The sequence below is a fragment of the Osmerus eperlanus genome, chromosome 12 (assembly GCF_963692335.1).
Source record: "Osmerus eperlanus chromosome 12, fOsmEpe2.1, whole genome shotgun sequence".
NCBI classification, from domain to species: Eukaryota; Metazoa; Chordata; class Actinopteri; order Osmeriformes; family Osmeridae; genus Osmerus; species Osmerus eperlanus.
Window position 1 is genome coordinate 18,379,322 of NC_085029.1, and position 24,511 is coordinate 18,403,832.

The 24,511-nt window shown below is 49.7% G+C and overlaps 1 protein-coding gene across 1 annotated transcript in view; it reads left to right on the top strand.

The window, feature by feature from the left end:
* Positions 1-24,511, top strand: part of nrg3b (neuregulin 3b) — a 137,539-nt gene that overhangs the window by 107,311 nt on the left and 5,717 nt on the right. The window contains exons 3-6 of the mRNA XM_062475589.1: positions 12,959-13,032; positions 18,940-18,966; positions 20,453-20,555; positions 22,527-22,653. Of these exons, the coding sequence (XP_062331573.1) occupies positions 12,959-13,032; positions 18,940-18,966; positions 20,453-20,555; positions 22,527-22,653 (331 nt within the window). The remainder of the gene's footprint in view (positions 1-12,958; positions 13,033-18,939; positions 18,967-20,452; positions 20,556-22,526; positions 22,654-24,511) is intronic.

Here is a 24,511-nt window from a genome sequence, read left to right on the forward strand (position 1 = left end):
TCTCTGAATCCTTAAGAGATACACATTCACTCACAATGACCGATTGTCTCTGTGCTCAGATCCTCTCCATGACTCCTGTGTTGATGTTGCTTTTGTTGTGGTGGATGTTGGTGTCATTAAGCAGCACATCTGACAGAGAGATGTATGGCAACAGTAACTATGTTGGTGGAAGAACCATGGGAGGATCTTTTTCTGCTTTTCTGCTTTTATTTTTATCGCTATATTTTTATGATGAGACATGTGTCTACATGCTCCACCATCACCATGCTAAGATGGTGATGTCTGTTTAAATCGGACTCATCAGAAGTCCAGTTGTTGATCTGAAACATGGCTTGTCTGAGAGGGTAAGCTGATCTGGGGCGGATCCAACCCTTGTAGGGATCGTATCAACAAGACAGAGTGCCAACGTCAACAATGTAAGCTCTCAGAACAACCTGCTTGACCCCAACCAATCGGGCTTCAAGACTGGCCACTCCACAGAGACTGCCCTCCTTTCAGTCACCACTGCCCTCCAGTCTGCCAGAGCGGCTTCCAGGTCATCCGTCATCATTCTGCTGGACCTTTCTGCAGCGTTTGATACGGTTAACCACCAGATCCTGCTCGCCAGACTTTCTGAGATGGGCATCACTGGCACTGCACTCCAGTGGATCTCATCCTACCTGTCGGGAAGATCCTACCAGGTTTCCTGGGGAGGCAAACTGTCAGGACCTCGCCAGCTCTCCACTGGTGTCCCACAGGGCTCCGTCCTTGGACCCCTCCTCTTCTCTCTGTACACCACCTCACTTGGACCAATCATCACCTCCCATGGCTTCTCCTACCACTGCTACGCTGACGACACGCAGCTGTACCTGTCGTTCCCCCCGACCGATCCGGGGATCTCAGCTAGGATTGCTTCTGTTGGGAGTTTTTCTGGGAGTTTTTCCTTGTCTTCCTTGAGGGTTTAGGTTGGTTGAGGGGCAGTTCTATGGGCATATGTGAAGCCCTCTGTGACATGCTTGCGTGTAAAAAGGGCTATACAAATACATTTGATTTGATTCATAAGTGTGGATCCTGTGAGTTCAGCTCAGGTGAGGGAGAGTGAGAGTGAGAGAGTGGGGGATTAGAATCTGACAGCAAACACCGGTGTGTGTTTCTGTGTGTGCACTTGTAGTGTGTGTACGTGTGTGTGCATGTGTCTGTGTGTGTGTGTGTCTGTGTGTGTGTCTGTGTATCTGTGTGTGTGTGTCTGTGTGTGTGTGTGTGCGTGCGTGTCATAGTGAGAGATCTGGAGACAAACGCATGAGATACAGAGTAAAGCAGTGCAAATCACCAAGGCAACCAGGTAAAGGATGTTCCTGCAACTCTGTCAGATGTTAAACAGATTCATCTCACAGAGGTCTGGAACAGCTATGGCCTCCATGCAATTTCACAGAATAATCAACATGAACAGAACAGAACGTGCTTCCAGGTAAAGGTTAGGGTTGGCCCAGCATACTTGCACGGCGGTAGCTAAATCTGATAAGGTAGCAAAAACTGTCAGAACACCGGAACATTCTGCCTGTTCCCACCTGCTGCATGATCACGTTTGCTCTTTTACATCTTCTTGAGGAGAGCCATAAGTCGTAAAGTGCTCGGTTATAAATGTCAACTGGCAGCTGAAGCCTTGTTCTGGTCTGTGGTGGAGTAGCGGAGGGCACAGCACAGCCCACAAGACTGGATCCGTGACTCATCCCCACCTCGCCATAACGAGTGCTGCCCTTTCTGCCGGCGTGCAGTGTGGGAGCAGGCTGCTGGCCTGACAGCGTTATGGGAGGAGGATGGGGGCTCCTGGAGGAGATGTCTGGGAAGCGTTTAGCAGGGAGGACTCATGTTCATCCATGTGCTTGATTTTTGGAGGGCGGTCAGGGCTGTGATCTGGTCCAGATACAACTTTGAAGCGTTGGAACCTTTTGGAGGTTCACCCATGCTGGAGTCTCTCCCCTCCAGAGCAGAAGAATCTAGAAACACCCTGATGTGTTCCACCACCTGTTCAGCCTGCCTAGTGTGAAATTAGTAATGCACTCTGATTAATTAATATCATTATGATGTGTCTCATCAAAGGAATACAGTCATATGGCTGTACAGCAGGGAACTGTTGATGCCCTTTGAGTTTTCGCTCAGAGAGAAGAAATGTTTCTGACATCCAGCAGCAGAACAGCAGATTACAGGGAGACTAGTGAGAGATGGAAGTCAAGGCAGCTCCCTGTGACCCCCTCCTGCCCCCCGAGGGGACTGAGGACTCCTCTGGCCGCCATTATATTTGAACATTCTTCCAATGAACGGACTGTGTGGGAAGCTTAGCAGTCAGATTTGTCTCATGGGTGAAACTCTGAAACGTTGGAGAGGCGGATGGAAATGCTAGATGTGGAGGATGGATAAACTCTCTGAAGGTTATCCACCACCACTGCCAGACGTAATGTGATTAAAACTGCCACTTCAAGATGGGGCCTCAGTCATGCAGAAGGAGTGAGGAGGAAGGCAGGGCCTGTAAGGAGTGAGGAGGAAGGCAGGGCCTGTAAGGAGTGAGGAGGAAGGCAGGGCCTGTAAGGAGTGAGGAGGAAGGCAGGGCCTGTAAGGAGTGAGGAGGAAGGCAGGGCCTGTAAGGAGTGAGGAGGAAGGCAGGGCCTGTAAGGAGTGAGGAGGAAGGCAGGGCCTGTAAGGAGTGAGGAGGAAGGCAGGGCCTGTAAGGAGTGAGGAGGAAGGCAGGGCCTGTAAGGAGTGAGGAGGAAGGCAGGGTCTGTGAGGAGGAAGGCAGGGTCTGTAAGGAGTGAGGAGGAAGGCAGGGTCTGTAAGGAGTGAGGAGGAAGGCAGGGCCTGTAAGGAGTGAGGAGGAAGGCAGGGTCTGTGTTTGGTATTCAGCAAGCGTAGGTCAGTAATGCTGAAATCACACGCATGAGCATGCCAGGAATGGCCCTGGTCACGTAGTTGAAACAAATCTTGATTATTCCCCTGTACTCGTGAAATGTGGATGTTTACCGAGTGCAATCAGATTTGATTTCACAGTCCGGGTGTCATTTTGCTTGTGGCAGGAGTGATTAGGCCCCAGGCACACACACACTCCAGGGTTGTGAGCTGAGGGCTGGGACATGCCAAACCTGATTGGCAGTGCATAAGAAGGTAATTAGGAGCTTTACCTCTCGCTTCCACACGGCAGGAGATAGGGGAGGAGATCCAGGCTCAGTACCGACTGGAGACATGCTGGGACTGTTTCTCAGCTACAAGAAGTGTGTCATCAACAGGAGACTGCAGATACGTGTCATCAACAGAAGACTGCAGATACGTGTCATCAACAGGTGACTGCAGATACAGGTACCACCTGCAGCTTCCTGGAGACACCCTAAAGATGCATTTTCCAGGAGAGACTCTACAGAGTTAAAGTTTCACCTCCCACAAATTTGACACCAGTCATTTCATTTTTTGAAGCAGAAGGTTGAGTTGGTTTCACACCAAATTCAAACCACACACACAAGCCATCAAACCACATGCACAAACCACCATAATCAAGTTTGTTGGTGAATTAGTAGGCCAACTTTTTGGTAGTAATGAAAACACAAACTAGTTTAGATACAACTGATTGAAAGACAGAGACCTAAGTTCAAATAAAATATGACTTAATCTTCATTATAATGAAGTGAAACACAGCGTCTAGGACCTGCGTTCAGCTGCACTACGGTGCAGCATAGAGACCAGCCAAGCCAACATGGCTCCTGTCCAAATGGAACAAAAAAATGAATAGTCCTTTGGATGAGAGAAGCAACAATCCTCTAAAAGATTTAGAGAATGGATTTCACATTTGGAAATGAAAAATGAGTCATAGCAGCAAAGTTATAGCTGGGTAGTTAATTGGAAGAGAATTGCGCTTTAGAAATAGTCCAACAATCTCACTCTAACTGACCGCATTATAGATTTATGTGTGTCCTTTCTGGACAGTGATGTATATTTACTACTTTCTCTGTAAATACACCAATATTTACAGATTTTTGTGTGAATGTTTCGGGAATAAAGGTTGTTTGTTAACCTTGGGACAGCTGTGAATTGCTATTGATTTAATTCTAATTTAATTCACCTCAATGTGCTGTTAAAGCCTAGCTTTTCCCCTCCAGCAGGAGCAGACATATTGGCTTGTGAAGCATGTGTGACCCCTGATGCTGTAATTACCCTTGGAGTGGACGAGCATAGTTCAGCTGGATGTTACTGCACTCCCCTTGGAGTGGACGAGCATAGTTCAGCTGGATGTTACTGCACTCCAACTTAAATAAACTAGATGGCCAGTCATGTATACTCCTGAGGAGATAACTTGTTTTAAACCGGAACCTTGTCATACATAACAATATACCACAAAATCCCTTTTGAGAGTGTGTGTTTGCGTCATGTGGAAGCCATAAGCATTAGCAGTGACTGGAGCTGAATGGAACAGACAGGATTAGCGGTGGTCAGGCAAATGTCAGCGCCCAACACTGCGGTTCACAAGACTGTGTCCTCTCAACTAAACCGTTTCTCAAAAAAAAGAGTCATTGTTTAAATGGCTCTGATGATTCTGTGTGGGGTGTGTGTGTGGTGTGTGTGTATATGTGTTTGTGTGGGGGGGTGTGTGTGTATGTGTGTGGGGGTGTGTGTGTATGTGTGTGGGGTGGCGGTGTATGTGTGTATGGGGGGTGTGTGTGGGTCTGTATGTGTGTGGGGGGCGGTGTATGTGTGTGGGGGGTGTATGTGTGTGGGGGGCTCAGACCTGAGGCTTGTCAGGACAGGCTGATCAGGGTCCCTGAGGAGACTCTTGTGATCATCCAGAGCTCCTGTAGATGCAGACAGCTGTCTGGGTTAGGTCTGTAGGGTTAGGTCTGTAGGGTTAGGTCTGTAGGGTTATGTCTGTAGGGTTAGGGTGAGGATGAGGGTTAGGCTTGTTCATTCTGAACTGGGTTTGCTGAGCTGACGTTGCTTCCAGTCAGACCGTCCCAGCATCAGCGCTGGCTTCAGTCATATTCAAGGTGTTCAGTTTCCTGCAGGGTTAGGGTTAGGGAGAAGCCCTAGGAGAAAGAGAAGCCCTGTTGCCATGGAACCACCAGGTCACTGTACATCCCCTCAGGTGGCCCACCCTCATAACAACACCTGACGTAACCTGGCAACCACATTCACTTCCTAAGGACATTATTCTCATTAAATTCTGAATAATTCTTTTCATCTCCCAGAGAGAGAGAGGCTGCAATCACAAAGCCAAAGACGTGAGGCAGGTAATTATGATCCTGTAGAGGTTAGGGTTACCGGTAGAGATGTGTCTGCTGCCTAGATCCTAACCCTAGATCCTAACCCTAGATCCTAATCCTAACCCTAGATCCTAACCCTAAGAAAAGGTTGACTGTATATGTGAACATTTCAAAATGGTTTCCTTTCACCTGGCAGTACAGTAAACCTAGCAACTTTATCCAGCCCATAATATTCACCTGGCAGTACAGTAAACCCAGCAACATTATCCAGCCCATAATACTCATTTTAGACACGTTTCTCCCAATACCTTATCAAATCTGGGAAGTTCAAATGTTGAAATATCACCAATGAGAACCTGTCAGTGTGTGTGTGCATGTGTGTGCGTGTGTGCGTGTAAGTTCATTTGTGTGTGTGTGTGTGTGTGAGACAGAAAGCTCTGGAGACCAGGATATAAAGCCACCAGTCACATGAGCAGCCTTGTGTTGTCAGAGTGGCGTCCCCATGCACTGCCTGTCAGGCAGGGGTTAAAATGACTTATTAATGTGGGAACTCGAACACTTTAATAAAATGGCTTTATTAATACTGGCAAAGGACGTGATTAAAATAGCTTGTTTTAAACCAGTGTCTATATGCAAAGGACAGGGCGGGGTGTGATGGTGGAGTTTAACTGAATTATTTTATCATTGGTTGCTGCTGCTGAAGGGGCATGTAAATGATACCAGAAGATAAGCTGTTAGGGTTAGGCTGTTAGGCTATTAAACACCTCTGAGAGTGGCTGCTCATCGTTCAGTGGATTAAACTCGGATCTCCCACTCCCACTCTCGGTGTGTGTGTGAGTGTGTGTGTGTGCGATGACCAAACTGCATCATTCTTCATACGCATATGCTTAGAGATGGAATTAGAACATAATGTCTCTGGATGACTCTGTACATATGAGGCTCTATGTGCATGCTTCTGTGTGTGTGTGTGTCAGTGGGAACATTAGCAGGTTGCGTATTCATCTTGTATGTGTGTGGGTAGTGTGTGTGTGTGTGTGTGGGGGCGGTGTAAGCTGGGAACATGACCGAGCTGGGGTCAGAGCAGCCCTGATCCTTGAGGTGTGAGAGAAGGTTCCTTCTGCTGTGAAATAGCCTTTTCTACCGCCTGTCAGCCAGGCTACAGTCTACATGTACGCAAACAGAGACCATTCTGCCAAATGAAGACAACAACCTCTTCAGTGGCATCCCACCTCTCCCCCTCTTCCCTCCCTCCCCCTCTCTCTTCCCTGCTTGGAGATTTATTTCCTGTCATCTTGGTGAGGGTTAGGGTGATCATGTTGGTGAGGGTATGGGTGAGGGTTAGGGTGATCAGCAGTAGAGGTGTGATTCCACCGAGGGACTGGGTGAGGCTGGGCTAGGTGAGGCTGGTTGAGGCTGGGCTGGGTGAGGCTGGGCTAGGTGAGGCTGGTTGAGGCTGGGCTGGGTGAGGCTGGGTGAGGCTGGACTGGGGAGGCTGGATAAGGCTGGGTGAGGCTGGATTGGGAGAGGTTGGGTGAGGCTGGGTGAGGCGAGGCTAGGCTGGGTGAGGCAGGATGAGGCTGGGGTTCCCTTGCCATCACAGTGATGTTAAGGAATTCTTAAGAAATGTTTTTGGTAGTTTAATTTGACAGTTTTACATTCTCATTCCTTCCCCAAATTACCAAACAAATTATCACACAGATCACATACTTCTGTACCCAGCTCACAAACAGAAGCAGACATCCATCAAAGTCTGTCAAGAATAACTAATATCTGTTCAGATGCTTTCTCTGCACACTCAGACAGGAGACAGGAGGAGAGCTGGGGGAGACAGGAGGAGTGCTGGGGGAGACAGGAGGAGTGCTGGGGGAGACCGGAGGAGAGCTGGGGGAGACAGGAGGAGTGCTGGGGGAACGCAACGGTGGAGGATGGCTATTGTAGTTTCTCTTTGGGTTACGAAGAGGAAAAGAGCCACACTGTATATACATGTCATGTATATATGTATATATATACATGAATATACATGTGGTTGTAGTTTACTCTCAGAAACATCATCTGAAAACTCATATCAGCAGGACACACAACCGCAGGCCCCAGATCAGTTTGGCTTAGGCACAACTACAAGCCCCAGATCAGTTTGGCTCAGACACAGAGTCCAGGGCTGCGTTTCCCGAAAGCGTCCTAAGCCTAAGTTGATTGTAGAATCCATCGTATGACGAATCTTAGTTTTACGGGCCGTTCCCAAAGACACCGTAGCTAAAGTGTCTCTTGAAAGCGCATAGATTAGCCTACTCCTTACAAGCATGTTTGGGAAACGCACGTAAGAAATATAGATGGTTTTGTTATTTTGCTCGATCGTTGCTACGATCCATCGTTATCGGGAAACGCAGCCCTGATCAGTTTCCACAGCTGACTCTAGACCAGCACCTCTCCCTGCTCCTCTCCCCGCTCCTCTCCCTGCTCCTGCACCTCTCCCTGCTCCTCTCCCTGCTCCTGCGCCTCTCCCTGCTCCTGCATCTCTCCCTGCTCCTCTCCCTGCTCCTCTCCCTGCACCTCTCCCTGCTCCTCTCCCTGCTCCTCTCCCTGCTCCTCTCCCTGCTCCTGCACCTCTCCCTGCTCCTGCATCTCTCCCTGCTCCTCTCCCTGCACCTCTCCCTGCTCCTCTCCCTGCTCCTCTCCCTGCTCCTCTCCCTGCTCCTCTCCCTGCTCCTCTCCCTGCTCCTGCTCCTCTCCCTGCACCTCTCCCTGCTCCTGCACCTCTCCCTGCTCCTCTCCCTGCTCCTCTCCCTGCTCCTCTCCCTGCTCCTGTACCTCTCCCTGCTCCTGCTCCTCTCCCTGCACCTCTCCCTGCTCCTGCACCTCTCCCTGCTCCTCTCCCTGCTCCTCTCCCTGCTCCTCTCCCTGCTCCTGCTCCTCTCCCTGCTCCTGCTCCTCTCCCTGCACCTCTCCCTGCTCCTGCACCTCTCCCTGCTCCTCTCCCTGCTCCTCTCCCTGCACCTCTCCCTGCTCCTCTCCCTGCTCCTCTCCCTGCTCCTCTCCCTGCACCTCTCCCTGCTCCTCTCCCTGCTCCTGTACCTCTCCCTGTACCTCTCCCTGCTCCTGCTCCTCTCCCTGCTCCTCTCCCTGCTCCTGCACCTCTCCCTGCTCCTGCACCTCTCCCTGCTCCTCTCCCTGCTCCTGCTCCTCTCCCTGCTCCTCTCCCTGCTCCTGCACCTCTCCCTGCTCCTGCACCTCTCCCTGCTCCTCTCCCTGCTCCTCTCCCTGCTCCTCTCCCTGCTCCTGCGCCTCTCCCTGCTCCTGCATCTCTCCCTGCTCCTCTCCCTGCTCCTCTCCCTGCACCTCTCCCTGCTCCTCTCCCTGCTCCTCTCCCTGCTCCTCTCCCTGCTCCTGCACCTCTCCCTGCTCCTGCACCTCTCCCTGCTCCTGCTCCTCTCCCTGCTCCTCTCCCTGCACCTCTCCCTGCTCCTCTCCCTGCTCCTCTCCCTGCTCCTCTCCCTGCTCCTGCTCCTCTCCCTGCTCCTGCACCTCTCCCTGCTCCTGCACCTCTCCCTGCTCCTCTCCCTGCTCCTCTCCCTGCTCCTCTCCCTGCACCTCTCCCTGCTCCTCTCCCTGCTCCTGTACCTCTCCCTGCTCCTGCTCCTCTCCCTGCTCCTCTCCCTGCTCCTGTACCTCTCCCTGCTCCTGCTCCTCTCCCTGCACCTCTCCCCGCTCCTCTCCCTGCTCCTGCACCTCTCCCTGTACCTCTCCCTGCTCCTCTCCCTGCTCCTCTCCCTGCTCCTCTACCTCTCCCTGCTCCTGCATCTCTCCCTGCTCCTCTCCCTGCTCCTGCACCTCTCCCTGCTCCTGCATCTCTCCCTGCCCTCATAAACCATCTGCCATTTTCCATTTGCCATTAATGAGCAGGCGGTAATTATAGTTGTAGCCGTGTTCCCCACCCCTGCTCCCACGGCCGGCTGCTGGATGTTTCCCTCCTGCCAGGCAGTGCTAAGAGCAGGACGTGGGTTCTGAGATGTGCTGAGAATTGTACAAATACATGTGCATGCATACACATTCATCAGTCAGACATACACACACATTCATCAGTCAGACATATACACACAAATGCACACAAACATGTTTTCATACACACACACACGGCCACACATTGACACATATTGTAACTGAGCTCTCACAACAATGTGCCCTTCTAGAGGTAGCACTGCCAGCTAACAAGCTAGCACACTCCCACACACACCTGGGCTCACCTACACATTCAAACACTCTCTCAAACACACACAACACACACACAACCCTACATTCAGTCATAGCAACTCCACACTGTCATCACACACGCACACAAAAAGGCTCATTATTTAATTTTTTACCTACATTGAAGCACTCATCTTCACATTTGAACAAACATATTTGTTTACAAAGCATTGTTTGCATCTCACTGAAGGGTGTCTGGGTTGTTCCCAGACAGAGGCAGGAGACAGCAGAGATAGAGAGGAAGACAAACAGCAAAGCGGGAGATGACGCGATAGTCAGACAGACATTCTGCTGGTGGGTGAGTCAGAATGTTAATGAGGCATCAGCAGATACGAGAGGTGGGAAGGTGTGACCAGAGGCGAAACTCAAGTCCCAGACTGCTACAGGGTGGGAAGGTGTGACCGGAGGAGCAAGTCCCAGACTGCTACGCCTCCTCATGAGGAGCAAGTCCCAGACTGCTACGCCTCCTCATGCTGAGTTACACTCAGTCCCAGACTGCTACGTCTCCTCATGAAGAGCAAGTCCCAGACTGCTACGCCTCCTCATGCTGAGTTACACTCAGTCCCAGACTGCTACGCCTCCTCATGCTGAGTTACACTCAGTCCCAGACTGCTATGCCTCCTCATGAAGAGCAAGTCCCAGACTGCTACGCCTCCTCATGCTGAGTTACACTCAGTCCCAGACTGCTACGCCTCCTCATGCTGAGTTACACTCAGTCCCAGACTGCTACGCCTCCTCATGCTGAGTTACACTCAGTCCCAGACTGCTACGCCTCCTCATGCTGAGTTACACTCAGTCCCAGACTGCTATGCCTCCTCATGAGGAGCAAGTCCCAGACTGCTATGTGAGAGACTAAAACGCCAATTCTCTGCAAACGACTCTGCTTCTGTCTGGAGAGGGCTCAGGCAGATTACCAACTTCAAGCCCAGAGCCCCCCACTCCACTAACGACTCCCGCCTGGCCAACGACCTGAATGAGTTCTACTGCAGATTTGAAAGACAATTGGACAGTCCTGAACTACCCCTTCCCACCCAGGAGGCCTCCCCCCTCCCCCCCTCTACAGTGACTCCATTCAGGAGGGTGAAGTTAACAGAATTTTCAAGAGGCAGAAACCCCGCAAAGCAGCTGGGCCGGACTCTGTCTCTCCAGCCACCCTCAAGCACTGCGCTGACCAGCTGTCTCCGGTGTTTACCTACATCTTTAACACCTCCCTTGAGACATGCCATGTGCCAGCCTGTCTCAAGTCCTCCACCATCATCCCTGTGCCCAAAAAGCCAAGGCCAACAGGACATAATGACTACAGACCCGTCACCCTGACCTCTGTGGTAATGAAGTCTTTCGAGCGCCTGGTGCTGGCACACCTTAAATCCATCACAGACCCTCTACAGGACCCCCTGCAGTTTGCCTACAGAGCCAACAGGTCTGTGGACGATGCAGTTAACATGGCCCTCCACTTCACCCTACAGCACCTGGACTCCCCAGCATCCTATGCCAGGATCCTGTTTGTGGACTTCAGCTCTGCCTTCAATACCATCATCCCCGCCCTGCTTCAGGACAAGCTCTCCCAGCTGAACGTGCCTGATTCCACCTGCAGGTGGATCACAGACTTCCTGTCTGACAGGAAGCAGTGTGTTAAGCTGGGAACACAAGTCTCTGACTCCCGGTCCATCAGCACTGGATCACCCCAGGGCTGCATCCTTTCTCCTCTGCTCTTCTCCCTGTACACCAACAGCTGCACCTCTAGTCATCCGTCCGTCAAACTCCTGAAGTTGGCGGACGACACCACCCTCATTGGGCTCATCTCTGGTGGAGACGAGTCTGATTATAGGTGGGAAGCGGCCAACCTGGTGACCTGGTGCAGCCAGAACAACCTAGAGCTCAATGCTCTTAAGACAGTGGAGATGAATGTGGACTTCAGGAAGAATACAGCCCCACTCACCCCCATAACCCTGTGTGACTCCCCAGTCAACACTGTGGAGTCCTTCCGCTTCCTGGGCACTATCCTCTCCCAGGACCTCAAGTGGGAACTGAACTTCAGCTCCCTCACCAAGAAAGCACAACAGAGGATGTACTTCCTACGGCAGCTGAAGAAATTCAGCCTGCCAAAGACAATGATGGTGCACTTCTACACAGCCATTATTGAGTCCATCCTCACCTCCTCCATCACCATCTGGTACGCTGCTGCCACTGCCAAGGACAAGAGCAGGCTGCAGTGTATCATCCACACTGCTGAGAAGGTGATTGGCTGCAATCTGCCTACCCTCGAGGACCCTGAGGCGAGCGAGGAAGATTGTGGCCGACTCCTCCCACCCTGGTCACTCCCTGTTTCAGTCACTCCCCTTCGGCAGAAGGCTGCGGTCCATCAGGACCAATACCACACGCGACAAAAATAGTTTCTTCCCTTCCGCTGTTGGCCTCTATTTTTATATTGTAAATTACTGTAACTTATATTTTATTTTATATTTTATTGTATAGTTTATTTTAATCTAATTCCATTTCTAGTTATGTACCCTTAGTTTGCTAGTTATGTACCCTTAGTATAGTTAGTCCTCATATTTACATTTTAGATTCCTATATGTTTAATGTTTGCACCTTCCTGCCAAAGCAAATTCCTTGTCTGTGCAAACTTTCATGGCAAATAAAACCCATTCTGATCTGATTCTGATGTGCAATTCCTATTTAGCATAGTTCTGACCAGATCACACTTGTGTTGATAGAGTATGAATTTGAGTGTATGAGTGTGTGTGTCCTCATGTGTGACAGAACGAGCATTTGGCTCCAGTAGAGCATCAATCAAAACAAATCGTGAAAATGAAAAAAGAATGTGCACCCCTTGAGGCTGCTATGACTGCACTGAGGTACAGAGGCCACATGAAAATGAGCTCCAGGAAAAGAAAGAACAGCATTCATAAGTCGTAAAGACTTGATTTATTTGACAAAAGTGGAAGGAGTGGAACAAGCATGATCCACAAGGGCTTGGGGAAAAGCATCAAATAACCTGTCAGAGCGCCTTGGGACCTCTGCTCTCTGCTATCAGCTCTTCCACAAGCGCAGCGCCTGCTTGAGACTCTCTGTGACACCAAGTGTTCTCTGTCCCAGTCCATCCAGGATCCTCAGGGACCTGACATTACAGAGCTATCAGCAGGGCTGCAGACTGGCCAGCCTCTCCTCCTCCCTTCAGCTCCTCCTCTGGCTCTCTCTTCTCATCCATCCCTCCCTCTTCCTCATTCTACAGTGTTGTCTGTGCCCCCTGGGACTGCTATAGTTCTGCTTCTTCATCCCTCCTCCTCTTCCTCTTCCTCCTCCTCCTCTTCTTCCTCCTTGGTTTAACCATGGTCATGTTAACCATGTTGAACTTTCTTCTTTCTGAAACCATTTACTCAACAATGTAATTCTTAAATAATATGATGATTCTGCTTCCACAAAACAGGAAGTGTTGCTCTGTAACTATGAGGAGGTTTCACCTCATGTTCTCTTGTTCTCTTGTTTTGCAGATGTAAGGAGGGTTACCACGGCCTTCGCTGTGACCAGTTTGTGCCCAAGACAGACGCCATCTTATCTGACCCGGGTATGTTTCCTGGCTCTCGATATTGATCTGCTAGAAAACAGAAAACAAAGAATGCTAGTAAATGATCTGTGTTGTGTGCCTCGGAGCAGCTCTCCTCTAACTGGTCTAGATAAGTACAAACTTATCGAGCTTCACAGGCCCTGCAGACCTCCATCTAAACGAAATCCTCCTTTAATGACCTGGTCAGGAGAGAGAAAGTGTCTTTGATTGAACTTTCTCTTGTTTATACTTATAGCTCTCAACCTGCCCTTGCAAGTTCCTGAAATATTTCTTAAATCGACTGCAGATGTTGTTTAAAATGTATTTCAAATGGATATATTTTGGAGCAACACTTTGCTTGTTGGTAATGTATGAATGTACAGTGAATACTTACATTTTAAATATTGATTTCCACTGTCTCAACAATCAGCAATCAACTTGATGATTTCCTATTGACTTCACATTGATTTCCGTCTGTGCATCTTAAACTAGCTGTGATGTTTCTGTGATGTTTCTGCTTTGCTAACCTGAAATCAATATAGCGATAATTATCATGCTATTAGTGGAACCAGCCTTGTCAGAGGAAATCCCTCCCAGCCTTGCTGATTGCAGCTGAAAGACAGAGGTTGTCCGTCAAGCTAGCAATTACCCCAGATTACATCTAACAGCCAGGCAGCATTTGAGTATACATATTCATCAAAGTTGCCTCCAACGTTGTGGGGTAATTTTCGAATCAAGATATTCCAGGAACAACTAAAACTGTAATAGAGAAACCATAATAGCTCTTATTTCCAATGTTAATAAACACAACTGAGATCTCTTTCATTTTGTGGTTCTCTATCACAAACAGTATGCTCATGCAAGCTCCCCAGATTACATCTAACAGCCAGGCAGCATTTGAGTATACATATTCATCAAAGTTGCCTCCAACGTTGTGGGGTAATTTTCGAATCAAGATATTCCAGGAACAACTAAAACTGTAATAGAGAAACCATAATAGCTCTTATTTCCAATGTTAATAAACACAACTGAGATCTCTTTCATTTTGTGGTTCTCTATCACAAACAGTATGCTCATGCAAGCTGAACTATTTTGTTTAAAGGTTTGCTAACCATTGTCAGAGGAGACTAAATATTTCTTACTTTGACTAAGAATTACAACTGGCCACACACCCCCTCCCCCAACGCTTCCTGCTCACTGCAAACTGAACAGTGACAACTGCATTATAGCAGGCATATATTATTTCATACCTACATACACACTCATAAACATCATGAGATGTCAGTAGTGTAGCAGTTGGTTTACCCCCCAGACATCAAACCTATCTTCAGCAGGATACAACCTATAGTGTTGATAATAAAACCCTTTCAAGGTCCTTGAACCCCACAACAGCTCACAGGGAAAGTGACAAAAAACCTTGACACAGATTGTATAGGACCTGGAAAAATAATTTGAAGACCTAAGCTTCTCCCGGGAGAGATGGGCTTCATGAGTTGTCTCTGTTTTATAGTGACTTGGTTTTCCAGAGAGAGCCAGATGGAGGCCGTGACTCCTGTTCCCTGGGCTCACGGCACGGGCCCTGGGAGACGCTCCTAATGGCCTCCTGCAGCCTCTCGCTCTCAAACACAACCGCTTTCATCATTCCTCCACTCTCTGATTCCCTGCAAGCTTCGCTTCATTAAGATTTGAACAGACCGATTGCTTTGTATTCAGACAGCGGTTTGGAGCTCACGTGTATGTGCTACACCCTGTTAGCATTCACATTCATCGTTATCATCCAGCGTCCTCTCAGCTACGAGGTCTGAGCGAATGTTTTAAAGATGTTCCCTGGGCTAGAGAGCTAGCTTGATAGCTAGCATGAGATAACCAGTATCACTGGTCTATACAAGGTACGGATGAATCTTCAAGCACATGCTGCAGGGTAGCACCTTGCACAGCCCAGTTCAATCAAGCATTAATATCATGTTTCCTGTTGATATGTGATATTCCTAGTTATTCCTGCTTGGGGGAGAAGGCGGTGTTCCCCTCCAGGTCCCTCCCATACAATCACACTGTTGTTAGTGCTATCTTCTGACGGCCTACACACAGATGTCTGTAGAACACACAGAACTGCAGTACCTACTGCTGCTGTAGACCAGACACTATGACTGGAGAGAGCACTGAAGCCTATTTTGGTGTATGTTGATACAGAATAATCTGAAATTTACCCAGATTACTGTGGGGATTGTGGGGATATCCTGCTTTCAAAAGCAAATCATGTGACAAGTTACTGGAGCCTTGTGTGGAATGGAACCCTTAGCTGTGGCTGCCCAGTATGCATGTGTTTGTGTGTATATTGGGGGGGGGGGGGGGGGGGGGGGTTGTTGTTTGTGTCTGTTTCCAGTGCATTTTCCACACACCCCTGGGCCGAATGAGTAAGGCTTTTTCAGACATCTTTATGTTCCAGACAATCACAAAAGCCTTCTTTCTCTGTTCCTCATCGACCAGCCGAGCAAACCCCCGACCAACCAGGAGGCCCTTAAAACAGCAGTCCCATTCAGCTCTCCCTAGACCTGCTCTCCTCTTCTAAACACACAGCCCTATCTGTAGACTCACAAAGACAGGGGGAGAGAGAGAGAGAGAGAGATAGAGAGAGAGAGAGAGAGAGAGAGAGAGGCTAAGAACGAGATGAAGAGAGAGAGGTAGAAAAAGAAAGAGATAGGGAAAGCACTGCCAATCCCATGGCGGAACACTATAAGCAGGGCACCCAAAGGAAGTGTGGGAGTGTGAGGGAAGGTGGTGTGTGTGAGGGAGTGTGTGAGGGAGGGTGTGTGTGAGGGTGTGTGTGAGGGAGTGTGTGAGGGAGGGTGTGTGTGAGGGTGTGTGTGAGGGAGGGTGTGTGTGAGGGAGTGTGTGAGGGTGTGTGTGAGGGTGTGTGTGAGGGAGTGTGTGAGGGAGGGAGTGTGTGAGGGAGGGTGTGTGTGAGGGAGTGTGTGAGGGAGGGTGTGTGTGAGGGAGTGTGTGAGGGAGTGTGTGAGGGAGTGTGTGAGGGAGGGTGTGTGTGAGGGAGTGTGTGAGGGAGTGTGTGAGGGAGTGTGTGAGGGAGGGTGTGTGTGAGGGAGTGTGTGAGGGAGTGTGTAAGGGAGTGTGTGAGGGAGGGTGTGTGTGAGGTGTGTGAGGGAGTGTGTCAGGGAGGGTGTGTGTGAGGGAGTGTGTGAGGGAGGGAGTGTGTGAGGGAGGGTGTGTGTGAGGGAGTGTGTGAGGGAGTGTGTGAGGGAGGGAGTGTGTGAGGGAGTGTGTGAGGGAGGGTGTGTGTGAGGGAGTGTGTGAGGGAGTGTGTGAGGGAGGGTGTGTGTGAGGGAGGGAGTGTGTGAGGGAGTGTGTGAGGGAGTGTGTGTGTGAGGGAGTGTGTGAGGGAGTGTGTGAGGGAGTGTGTGAGGGTGTGTGTGAGGGAGTGTGTGAGGGAGTGTGTGAGGGAGTGTGTGAGGGTGTGTGTGAGGGAGGGTGTGTGTGAGGGAGTGTGTGAGGGAGTGTGTAAGGGAGTGTGTGAGGGAGGGTGTGTGTGAGGGAGTGTGTCAGGGAGGGAGTGTGTGAGGGAGTGTGTCAGGGAGGGTGTGTGTGAGGGAGTGTGTGAGGGAGGGAGTGTGTGAGGGAGGGTGTGTGTGAGGGAGTGTGTGAGGGAGTGTGTGAGGGAGGGAGTGTGTGAGGGAGTGTGTGAGGGAGGGTGTGTGTGAGGGAGTGTGTGAGGGAGTGTGTGAGGGAGGGTGTGTGTGAGGGAGGGAGTGTGTGAGGGAGTGTGTGAGGGAGTGTGTGTGTGAGGGAGTGTGTGAGGGAGTGTGTGAGGGAGTGTGTGAGGGAAGGTATGTGAGCTAGGTAGGGGGGAGGCTAGGTAAGGCTGGAAGAGGGAGGCTAGGGGAGGCTGGAAGAGGGAGGCTAGGTAAGGCTGGAAGAGGGAGGCTAGGGGAGGCTGGAAGAGGGAGGCTAGGTAAGGCTGGAAGAGGGAGGCTAGGGGAGGCTGGAAGAGGGAGGCTAGGGGAGGCTGGTAGGATGAGCTGGGTAGGAGGGAGGGCTGAGGGACTAGCCAGTAGCTAGCTAGCTGTTAGCCAGGCCAGCTCTCTGAAGGGGAACGTGATTCCCTTAATTTGGGTATTTATCCAGGAGGCATTAGGACCTGGCCCAGTAACTAGCAGTGACAGCACCAGTGATCGTCTCGACTCCCCTGCTGGCCCAGACTAAGGGGGATTAAGGATGTGATTCACTCCTGCTATTGTTCCCCCCCAGATTTATTCCTAATCGTCCAGAACGAGCGCAGGGCTCAGGGTGGTATTCTCCATGGTAACTTGGCCTCCGCTCGCGGCCAGGGGGCTCCCGAGGGGGCAGTGAGACGGCAGAGATCTGCTGCTTTATGGGCCTGCAGGCCTGCTAGTCAATGCCAGAGCAGGGGATGTGTATCAGTGCTAAATGACATCATCTGTGCAGGCTGTGACAGGCTACGCCACTAGAGCAGATGAATGTAGGTTTTAATGCTGTAGCCAATCACAAAAAGGCTTGAATGCTGTAGCCAATCACAAAAAAGGTTTGATCAAAGAGAAGGCTTGAGTGTGTAAAGGCATCAGTAAGAGCCAGGCTCTCTGTCCCCTGGAGAGCTGCTGCTGCCAGGAGTCTCTCACAGCCTCAGCTGCCCAGGAGCCTCTCACAGCCTCAGCTGCCCAGGAGCCTCTCACAGCCTCAGCTGCCCAGGACTCTCTCACAGCCTCAGCTGCCCAGGAGCCTCTCACAGCCTCAGCTGCCCAGGACTCTCTCACAGCCTCAGCTGCCCAGGACTCTCTCACAGCCTCAGCTGCCCAGGAGCCTCTCACAGCCTCAGCTGCCCAGGAGCCTCTCACAGCCTCAGCTGCCCAGGACTCTCTCACAGCCTCAGCTGCCCAGGACTCTCTCACAGCCTCAGCTGCCCAGGAGCCTCTCACAGCCTCAGCTGCCCAGGACTCTCTCACAGCCTCAGCTGCCCAGGAGCCTCTCACAGCCTCAGCTGCCCAGGACTCTCTCACAGCCTCAGCTGCCCAGGAGCCTCTCACAGCCTCAGCTGCCCAGGAGCCTCTCACAGCCTCAGCTGCCCAGGAGCCTCTCACAGCCTCAGCTGCCCAGGAGCCTCTCACAGCCTCAGCTGCCCAGGAGCCTCTCACAGCCTCAGCTGCCCAGGACTCTCTCACAGCCTCAGCTGCCCAGGACTCTCTCACAGCCTCAGCTGCCCAGGACTCTCCCACAGCCTCAGCTGCCCAGGACTCTCTCACAGCCTGAGCTGCCCAGGACTCTCTCACAGCCTCAGCTGCCCAGGCCCAGCCCACCATCTCCTGATGCTCATTCAGATCCAAGATGCTAGTAGGCAGTATGGAAGTACCATCAAGTAAGAGTAAGAGTGTGACACTGACTGATGTCCCTGTGCTGCAGTCATCAGCAGATGGTTCCCCTGTCTGACTGGGGCCTCTCCCCTCCTCTCCAAAGCTGCCCAACACGTCATCTGTCACAGTCCTGGCAAGCTGCAGTCTATTTCAAACCCAGACCACCTCTGTCAGAAAAGCAATTAAGTTTGAGGGTTTCATTTTAATTTAAATGAGATTATATTACAGTGGCGTGAAAAAGGGGCACTGTCAGGATGAAAAGAACACGAGAGCTGCTCTTTATCTGTCTCCCCAGCTCTAGGATTGTGGAAGGGACTTTACTGCGCCGGGAAAGTATGTGTTTGTGTGTGACGAAGGGGCAATTTTTATTGCTGAATCATGGTGGTGCTGAAATCCATAGAAATCTAAATAATGTACTATCACTTGAACTAATTCTCTCTCTCCCTCTCCCTGTTTCTCACTCCCTTTCACCCTTTCTCTCTTTCCCTTTCTTCCTCTCCCTCTCTCTGTCTCTCTTTCCTTTCACATGCCTCGGGTGTTGATGATGCAGTGGATGAACTGGGCATTGAGTTCATGGGTAAGACCTGTTTCCTCGCATAGATCTCTGCTCCCCTGTCCCAAGCCGGCATGTAAAAACACAATCTGCTCCTCACCTTGGAAAAATTAACGTGTGCCAGTCGCCATGGAAACACAGAGGTTGCAAAATTGATGTGTTTTTCTGCATGGAGACTTGCACTGTGAAGGACAAGGGAGGATAGGAAGGATGAAGGGATGAAGAAAGGAGGAGAGGTGTGGAGGAGAAGGGAGGACAGGAAGGATGGAGGGAGGAAGAGAGGAGGAGAGCTACCTCTGCAGTGAAACAGCCACTTGTGTTGGTGGAAACAGAAGTCCTGACGGGGGTGTCTGTCCCTGGGGAGAGTCCCTCCACGTTCAAACTATGCTGTTTTCACTAAACGAACAGCATGAATAGAACATATTTCCATGTCCTCCAACTTGAACCCAGTCTGTAAACACACACTCTGTTTGGCGGCACACTAACAAAGGTTGCTGTGGAGGGGAATCAATAGAATAAACTTCAGAATAAAAGTTCCAGGTACAACTTCACGTTCCATACATCCATTTTTCATCCGAAGAAAAGTTTTTAAGGTTGAAAACAAGTTATATATGGAGCAATATGATCGCTCTACATGGTGTGCACATTAAACGATCTGGTTATTATTATCAGTTCAAATCAGTTCAAGTATAAGCACAGCAGAAAAGGACATCTTTTGTTACATAACATCACAGACAAGAAGTAACGTCATTACAGGCAAGAAGTAATGTCACATACATGGATGTTTCATGACATCACAGGCAAGATGTAATGTCACATACATGGATGTTTCATCCCACATATCCTAGCCTCTGATTCCTGTGAATGTCTCCATTATCTCTGCCTTCTCAGACTGACTTCACACACTTAGAAAAACAACACTTCCTTTGAAAGAGGACTGAGCAGGAACGAAGTGAGAGAGAAGTGGAGAGAGAAAGGAAGAGGTGGGGATGGAGGGAGAAAGAGGTGGAGAGAGACAGACACATGCCTCTTCTTAGTTCAGTGATTTTAATCTGTGTGGTAAATGAGTTGAGTTGCCGGCGCTACACAAGCCATGAGTGGTTGTGACAAGAGAAGAAGAGAGGAAGTGTGACAAAGACAGACAACAGTGAGAGGAAGAGAAAAAGAGAGAAGAGAGGCAGAAAGAGAGAGTGGGTGTGTTTATGTCAAGGTTTGTGTGTTTATATGCTGTATGTAAGAGAGAGGGAGAGAAAGAAAGAAAGAGGGAGGGAGGGAGGGAGGGAGGGACAAAGAGAGACAGAGAAAGACAGAGAGGGAGACCAGAAGATGGTCAAGTCCAGCAATCTGCAGTTGGAATCTCCCTCCAACCTTAGTCCTCTGTGGAGAGGAGGCCACTCACAAGTTAATCTCAATGGCACATACTCACACACACACAGGCTACACACACACACAGGCTACACATACACACATGGGAACCTGTCTGAACCTGGGTCTTGTTCTGATCCCCCAGAAAGGAGGGATGCGTACCAGAGCCAGGTGCTGTCCATCTGCAGCATCGCCTCAGTGATCTGCCTGCTCTGCCTGGCCTGTATGGCTCTCTACCGACGCAACCGGTGAGTGACTGTCGCTCTGAGAGGAGGAAGTGATGCTCTGTAGAGAGGAAGTGATGCTCTGCAGAGAGGAAGTGAAGCTCTGTAGAGAGGAAGTGATGCCCTGCCGAGAGGAAGTGATGCCTCACTCAAATCGACATGGGTCTTGTCTGGAAAACGGTCATTGGCTTGCCTTCCTCGGGGAGTAAAGCCACGCTAGTCTGCTGATTGTAAAATGTGTTAGGATATAAAGCATAGTTTTATGTGTAGTCAGGTCATATTCTACTTCCTGTCTGCAGTGTATGGTCAGGTTATATTCTAATTCCTGTCCCCAGTGTGCAATCTGATTCTCAGGTGTGGGTCCTTCACACCTGCAGCCTGGCTCAGGAGTAGGTCTCCATCTGTTGCCACAGCAACAGCAGACAAATAAATACTATGGCCAGCTAATGGGAGCTTTTACCCTTCCTCACATCAATTAAATGTGCACTTTGAAAACAGCCCTGTCCTCCAGCCCTGTCCTCCAGCCCTGTCCTCCAGCCCTGTCCTCCAGCCCTGTCCTCCAGTCTCATGCCCCCACCTCCCCTCCTCAGCTCCAGTCTGTCATGGCTGCTTGCTGTGAGCAGCAGAGATCAGCCAAGAGCAGCAGAGAGCAGCAGAGAGCAGTAGAGAGCAGCCAAGAGCAGCAGAGAGCAGCAGAGAGCAGCAGAGAGCAGTAGAGAGCAGCCAAGAGCAGCAGAGAGCAGCAGAGAGCAGCCATGAGCAGCAGAGAGCAGCACAGAGCAGCAGAGAGCAGCCATGACCAGGAGAGAGCAGCAGAGAGCAGCGGAGAGCAGCCATGAGCAGGAGAGAGCAGCAGAGAGCAGTAGAGAGCAGCAGAGAGCAGTAGAGAGCAGCAGAGAGCAGAAGATAGCAGCAGAGAGCAGCCATGAGCAGCAGAGAGCAGCAGAGAGCAGCCATGAGCAGCAGAGAGCAGCAGAGAGCAGCAGAGAGCAGCCATGAGAGAGCAGCAGAGAGCAGCAGAGAGCAGCCATGAGAGAGCAGCAGAGAGCAGCAGAGGTTAGCTAGTTATTGGGTTAGGTTTTAATTCTGTGAAATGCCATCATCCTCATTCCTCTGTTTTAGCAGATACCTGGTCCAGCCTATGCTGGTCTGGTCAGACTGGAGACAAGTAGGGGCACCTGCACAGGTGTGCTCCTCTGCGGGGCCATGGTGCTGCAGGGGGGCGGGACATTCAGTTCTGCTCACACTCACCGTTGGGTTGCAGATCCTGTTAATTACATCAAAACATACGTTAAAGGGAACAAGCTAAATACAAGCCTCCAAAGCCCTGCTCGTCCTTCCCCAAATACAACAACCCTAACCCTAACCCTATACAACAGGAAACCTAGGAGGGGCATGTGTCCCACTGTCCTTTGATGTGCCTTTATTAGTCTGTTTACTCTGCACTCTGAGAAGGACTACTACAGCTCAATAAAACCCATTATCTCCATGGTGATTGCACTATTGTGAATAGAGCACTGGCCTTTCTCTGGAGAAGTTGCTGGAAGCATCGACGGCTCCCCATTAAACTTGAATGTAGCTTCGGTAAACCGAGTAACAGTGTATTTCAAAACAAGCAGAGACTCATGTGTAGATGCTGGAGCCTCATGAGTTCCTGATGCAGCCTAACCCACAGGGACAGCAGGGAGGCAGGGATGAACAACAGTCTCAAAGAAGGTTTGCATGAGTGGGATTTCATGGTGATGTATTCTTAATTGATTAAGCCTTGTGTAATGTACCAGTAACAATGACACACACATCTTCTTGAAATTTCTCAAGAACAATAACGTTGGTTTAAAAGGGGTCTTGTTTGTATTGTCAATACAATATTAGACAATATGTCATGTTTTGATTTTGCCATTGCCCCTTATTGCCCATGTGTTATTGCCCATGTGTTATTGCCCATGTGTTATTGCCCATGTGTTGTGACTAACCTGAAGGATGTCTCTCCTGTAGGAGACACAGGGAGAAGCTCAGAGCACACTTCTCAGAGAGCCACATCCTGAGGGACTGCAGCAACAAGACCTCTGGCCTCCTGGCAAAATCCAGCCCCAGGCCTCAGTCCGGCCTCCAGCTTCAGAAGGTGGGATCCTGTGCTGGTGCCTCCGGCTGGCACAGTCATGTTCCTCTGCGCTGTCTCCCACTGCAAACCACTGTCCTTTTACAGTCCCACAAAGGACAAGATGTTGAGTCAGCAGGGATGCATCATTACAAACCCTCTGGACTTAACTTTGAGATCTATTTGGAAGTACATATTGTAAATTGTTTGTTACCAGTGAACCAGTGAACATGAGATTGTTAAAGCCCAGCTGAAAAATATAAAAATGAAATTAATAGTTTTACGACCTGGAGTTCACAACATGCTGTCAGGTTGCTGAGGCACACAGTAGATTGCAATCCTCCTGTTGACATCATAAACACAGCCTCTCTCAGACCAGCAGACAGCTCTCCTCTCACTAATGTCACTCACACACTAGAGACCTGTCCAAGCATTCACTTACGCTACAGCAAAACCACCAGCTGTCATGGTGCATGTCAGTCTCTGCCAGTAACCAGCTGTATTTTGTTTGATCGAGGTTGAGGGTAAATATTTAGAATGATCTGCTTCCACTCCTGCTCAGCTTATGAGTCTCCTATGGGAACAGGATTCAAAACCACGTAGAACAACAGAATGCTGTCATGAAAGGAAATAGTAGGGTAATACTTAAGTAATACATCAGTGGGTCTGCCAGGCGTCATGTCCCCAGGCAGCTGTCTCATCTTCATGTTATGCTGAGAAGGTTACATTGATTGTTCACAAAAAAGTCAGGAGATGGGTTGTGACCCCGTCGCCTGCCTCCTTCCCTCTCAACCGTCACTGCTGTACCCCAGCAGAATGTGTGTGTGTGTGGGTGTGTGTGGGAGAGATAGAGAGAGAGTCTGACAGAGAGAGTGTGTGTATAGTGTTGCTTTCGTCAACGAAAATTATGACTAAATATCGTTCAACGAACCTTTATCACGTGACGAAAACGAGACGAGATGCAACGTGAATGCTGGTCATGTGACGATGACTATAATTAAATGTATAATGCAATATTGTTGACGAATAAAAACAAGACCAAATGAAGTTTACAAAATAAAAACTGCAAAAATGTCTCTTCATTTTTGTTGACCAAAACGAGACAAAATGTTATTTTGTCTCGTTTAGTTGCGTTATTATTATTATCCAACTCATGAGGCTGTGGTTAATGTGTCTCATTTTAACATTAGCTTTAGACGTTAGCTTTAAACGTTAGCCACTGGAGCTGAAACGACTGAGACAAACGTGTGTGACTAGCGTGTGTGTGTATATTTGTTTGTGAGAGAGTATAAAGTGGGTTAACGTGTGACGTGTACTGTGTCTGTGTGTATTTGTTTGTGTGAGAGTGTAAAAGTTGGTTCTTAGTTCCTACCTGACTGACTCCATGTGTACTAAGCATCCCTTGTTGGCCAAATACTGTAGCTAGTTTTGTCATTCACATAGCAATCACACTGAACTGAATTTGGCATCAACAACATGACTTTGAACACCATATTCTAGACCAATACATACATTTAAACACATGGTAACATGCCTCCCGAGACTACTGCTTAGACTACTTCTGTTTTGATAAAAAAGAGACTAAAATACAATTTTCATTGACTAAAACTAGATGAAATGTCATCAGTTTTCGTCAGCTAAAACTAGACAAAGTGTGTGTGTGTGTGAATGTGTGTGTGTAAGAGAGACAAAGATGAAGAATGTGCATGCGTGTGCGTGTGTGTCATAGAGAGAGATTGTGTGTGTGCATGTTTGAGAGACAGACAGACAGAAAGGGAGGTGAGAGAGAGAGAGAGAGAGAGAGAGAGAGAGAGAGAGAGAGAGAGAGAGAGAGAGAGAGAGAGAGAGAGAGAGAGAGAGAGAGAGAGATGTGGTGGCCGAA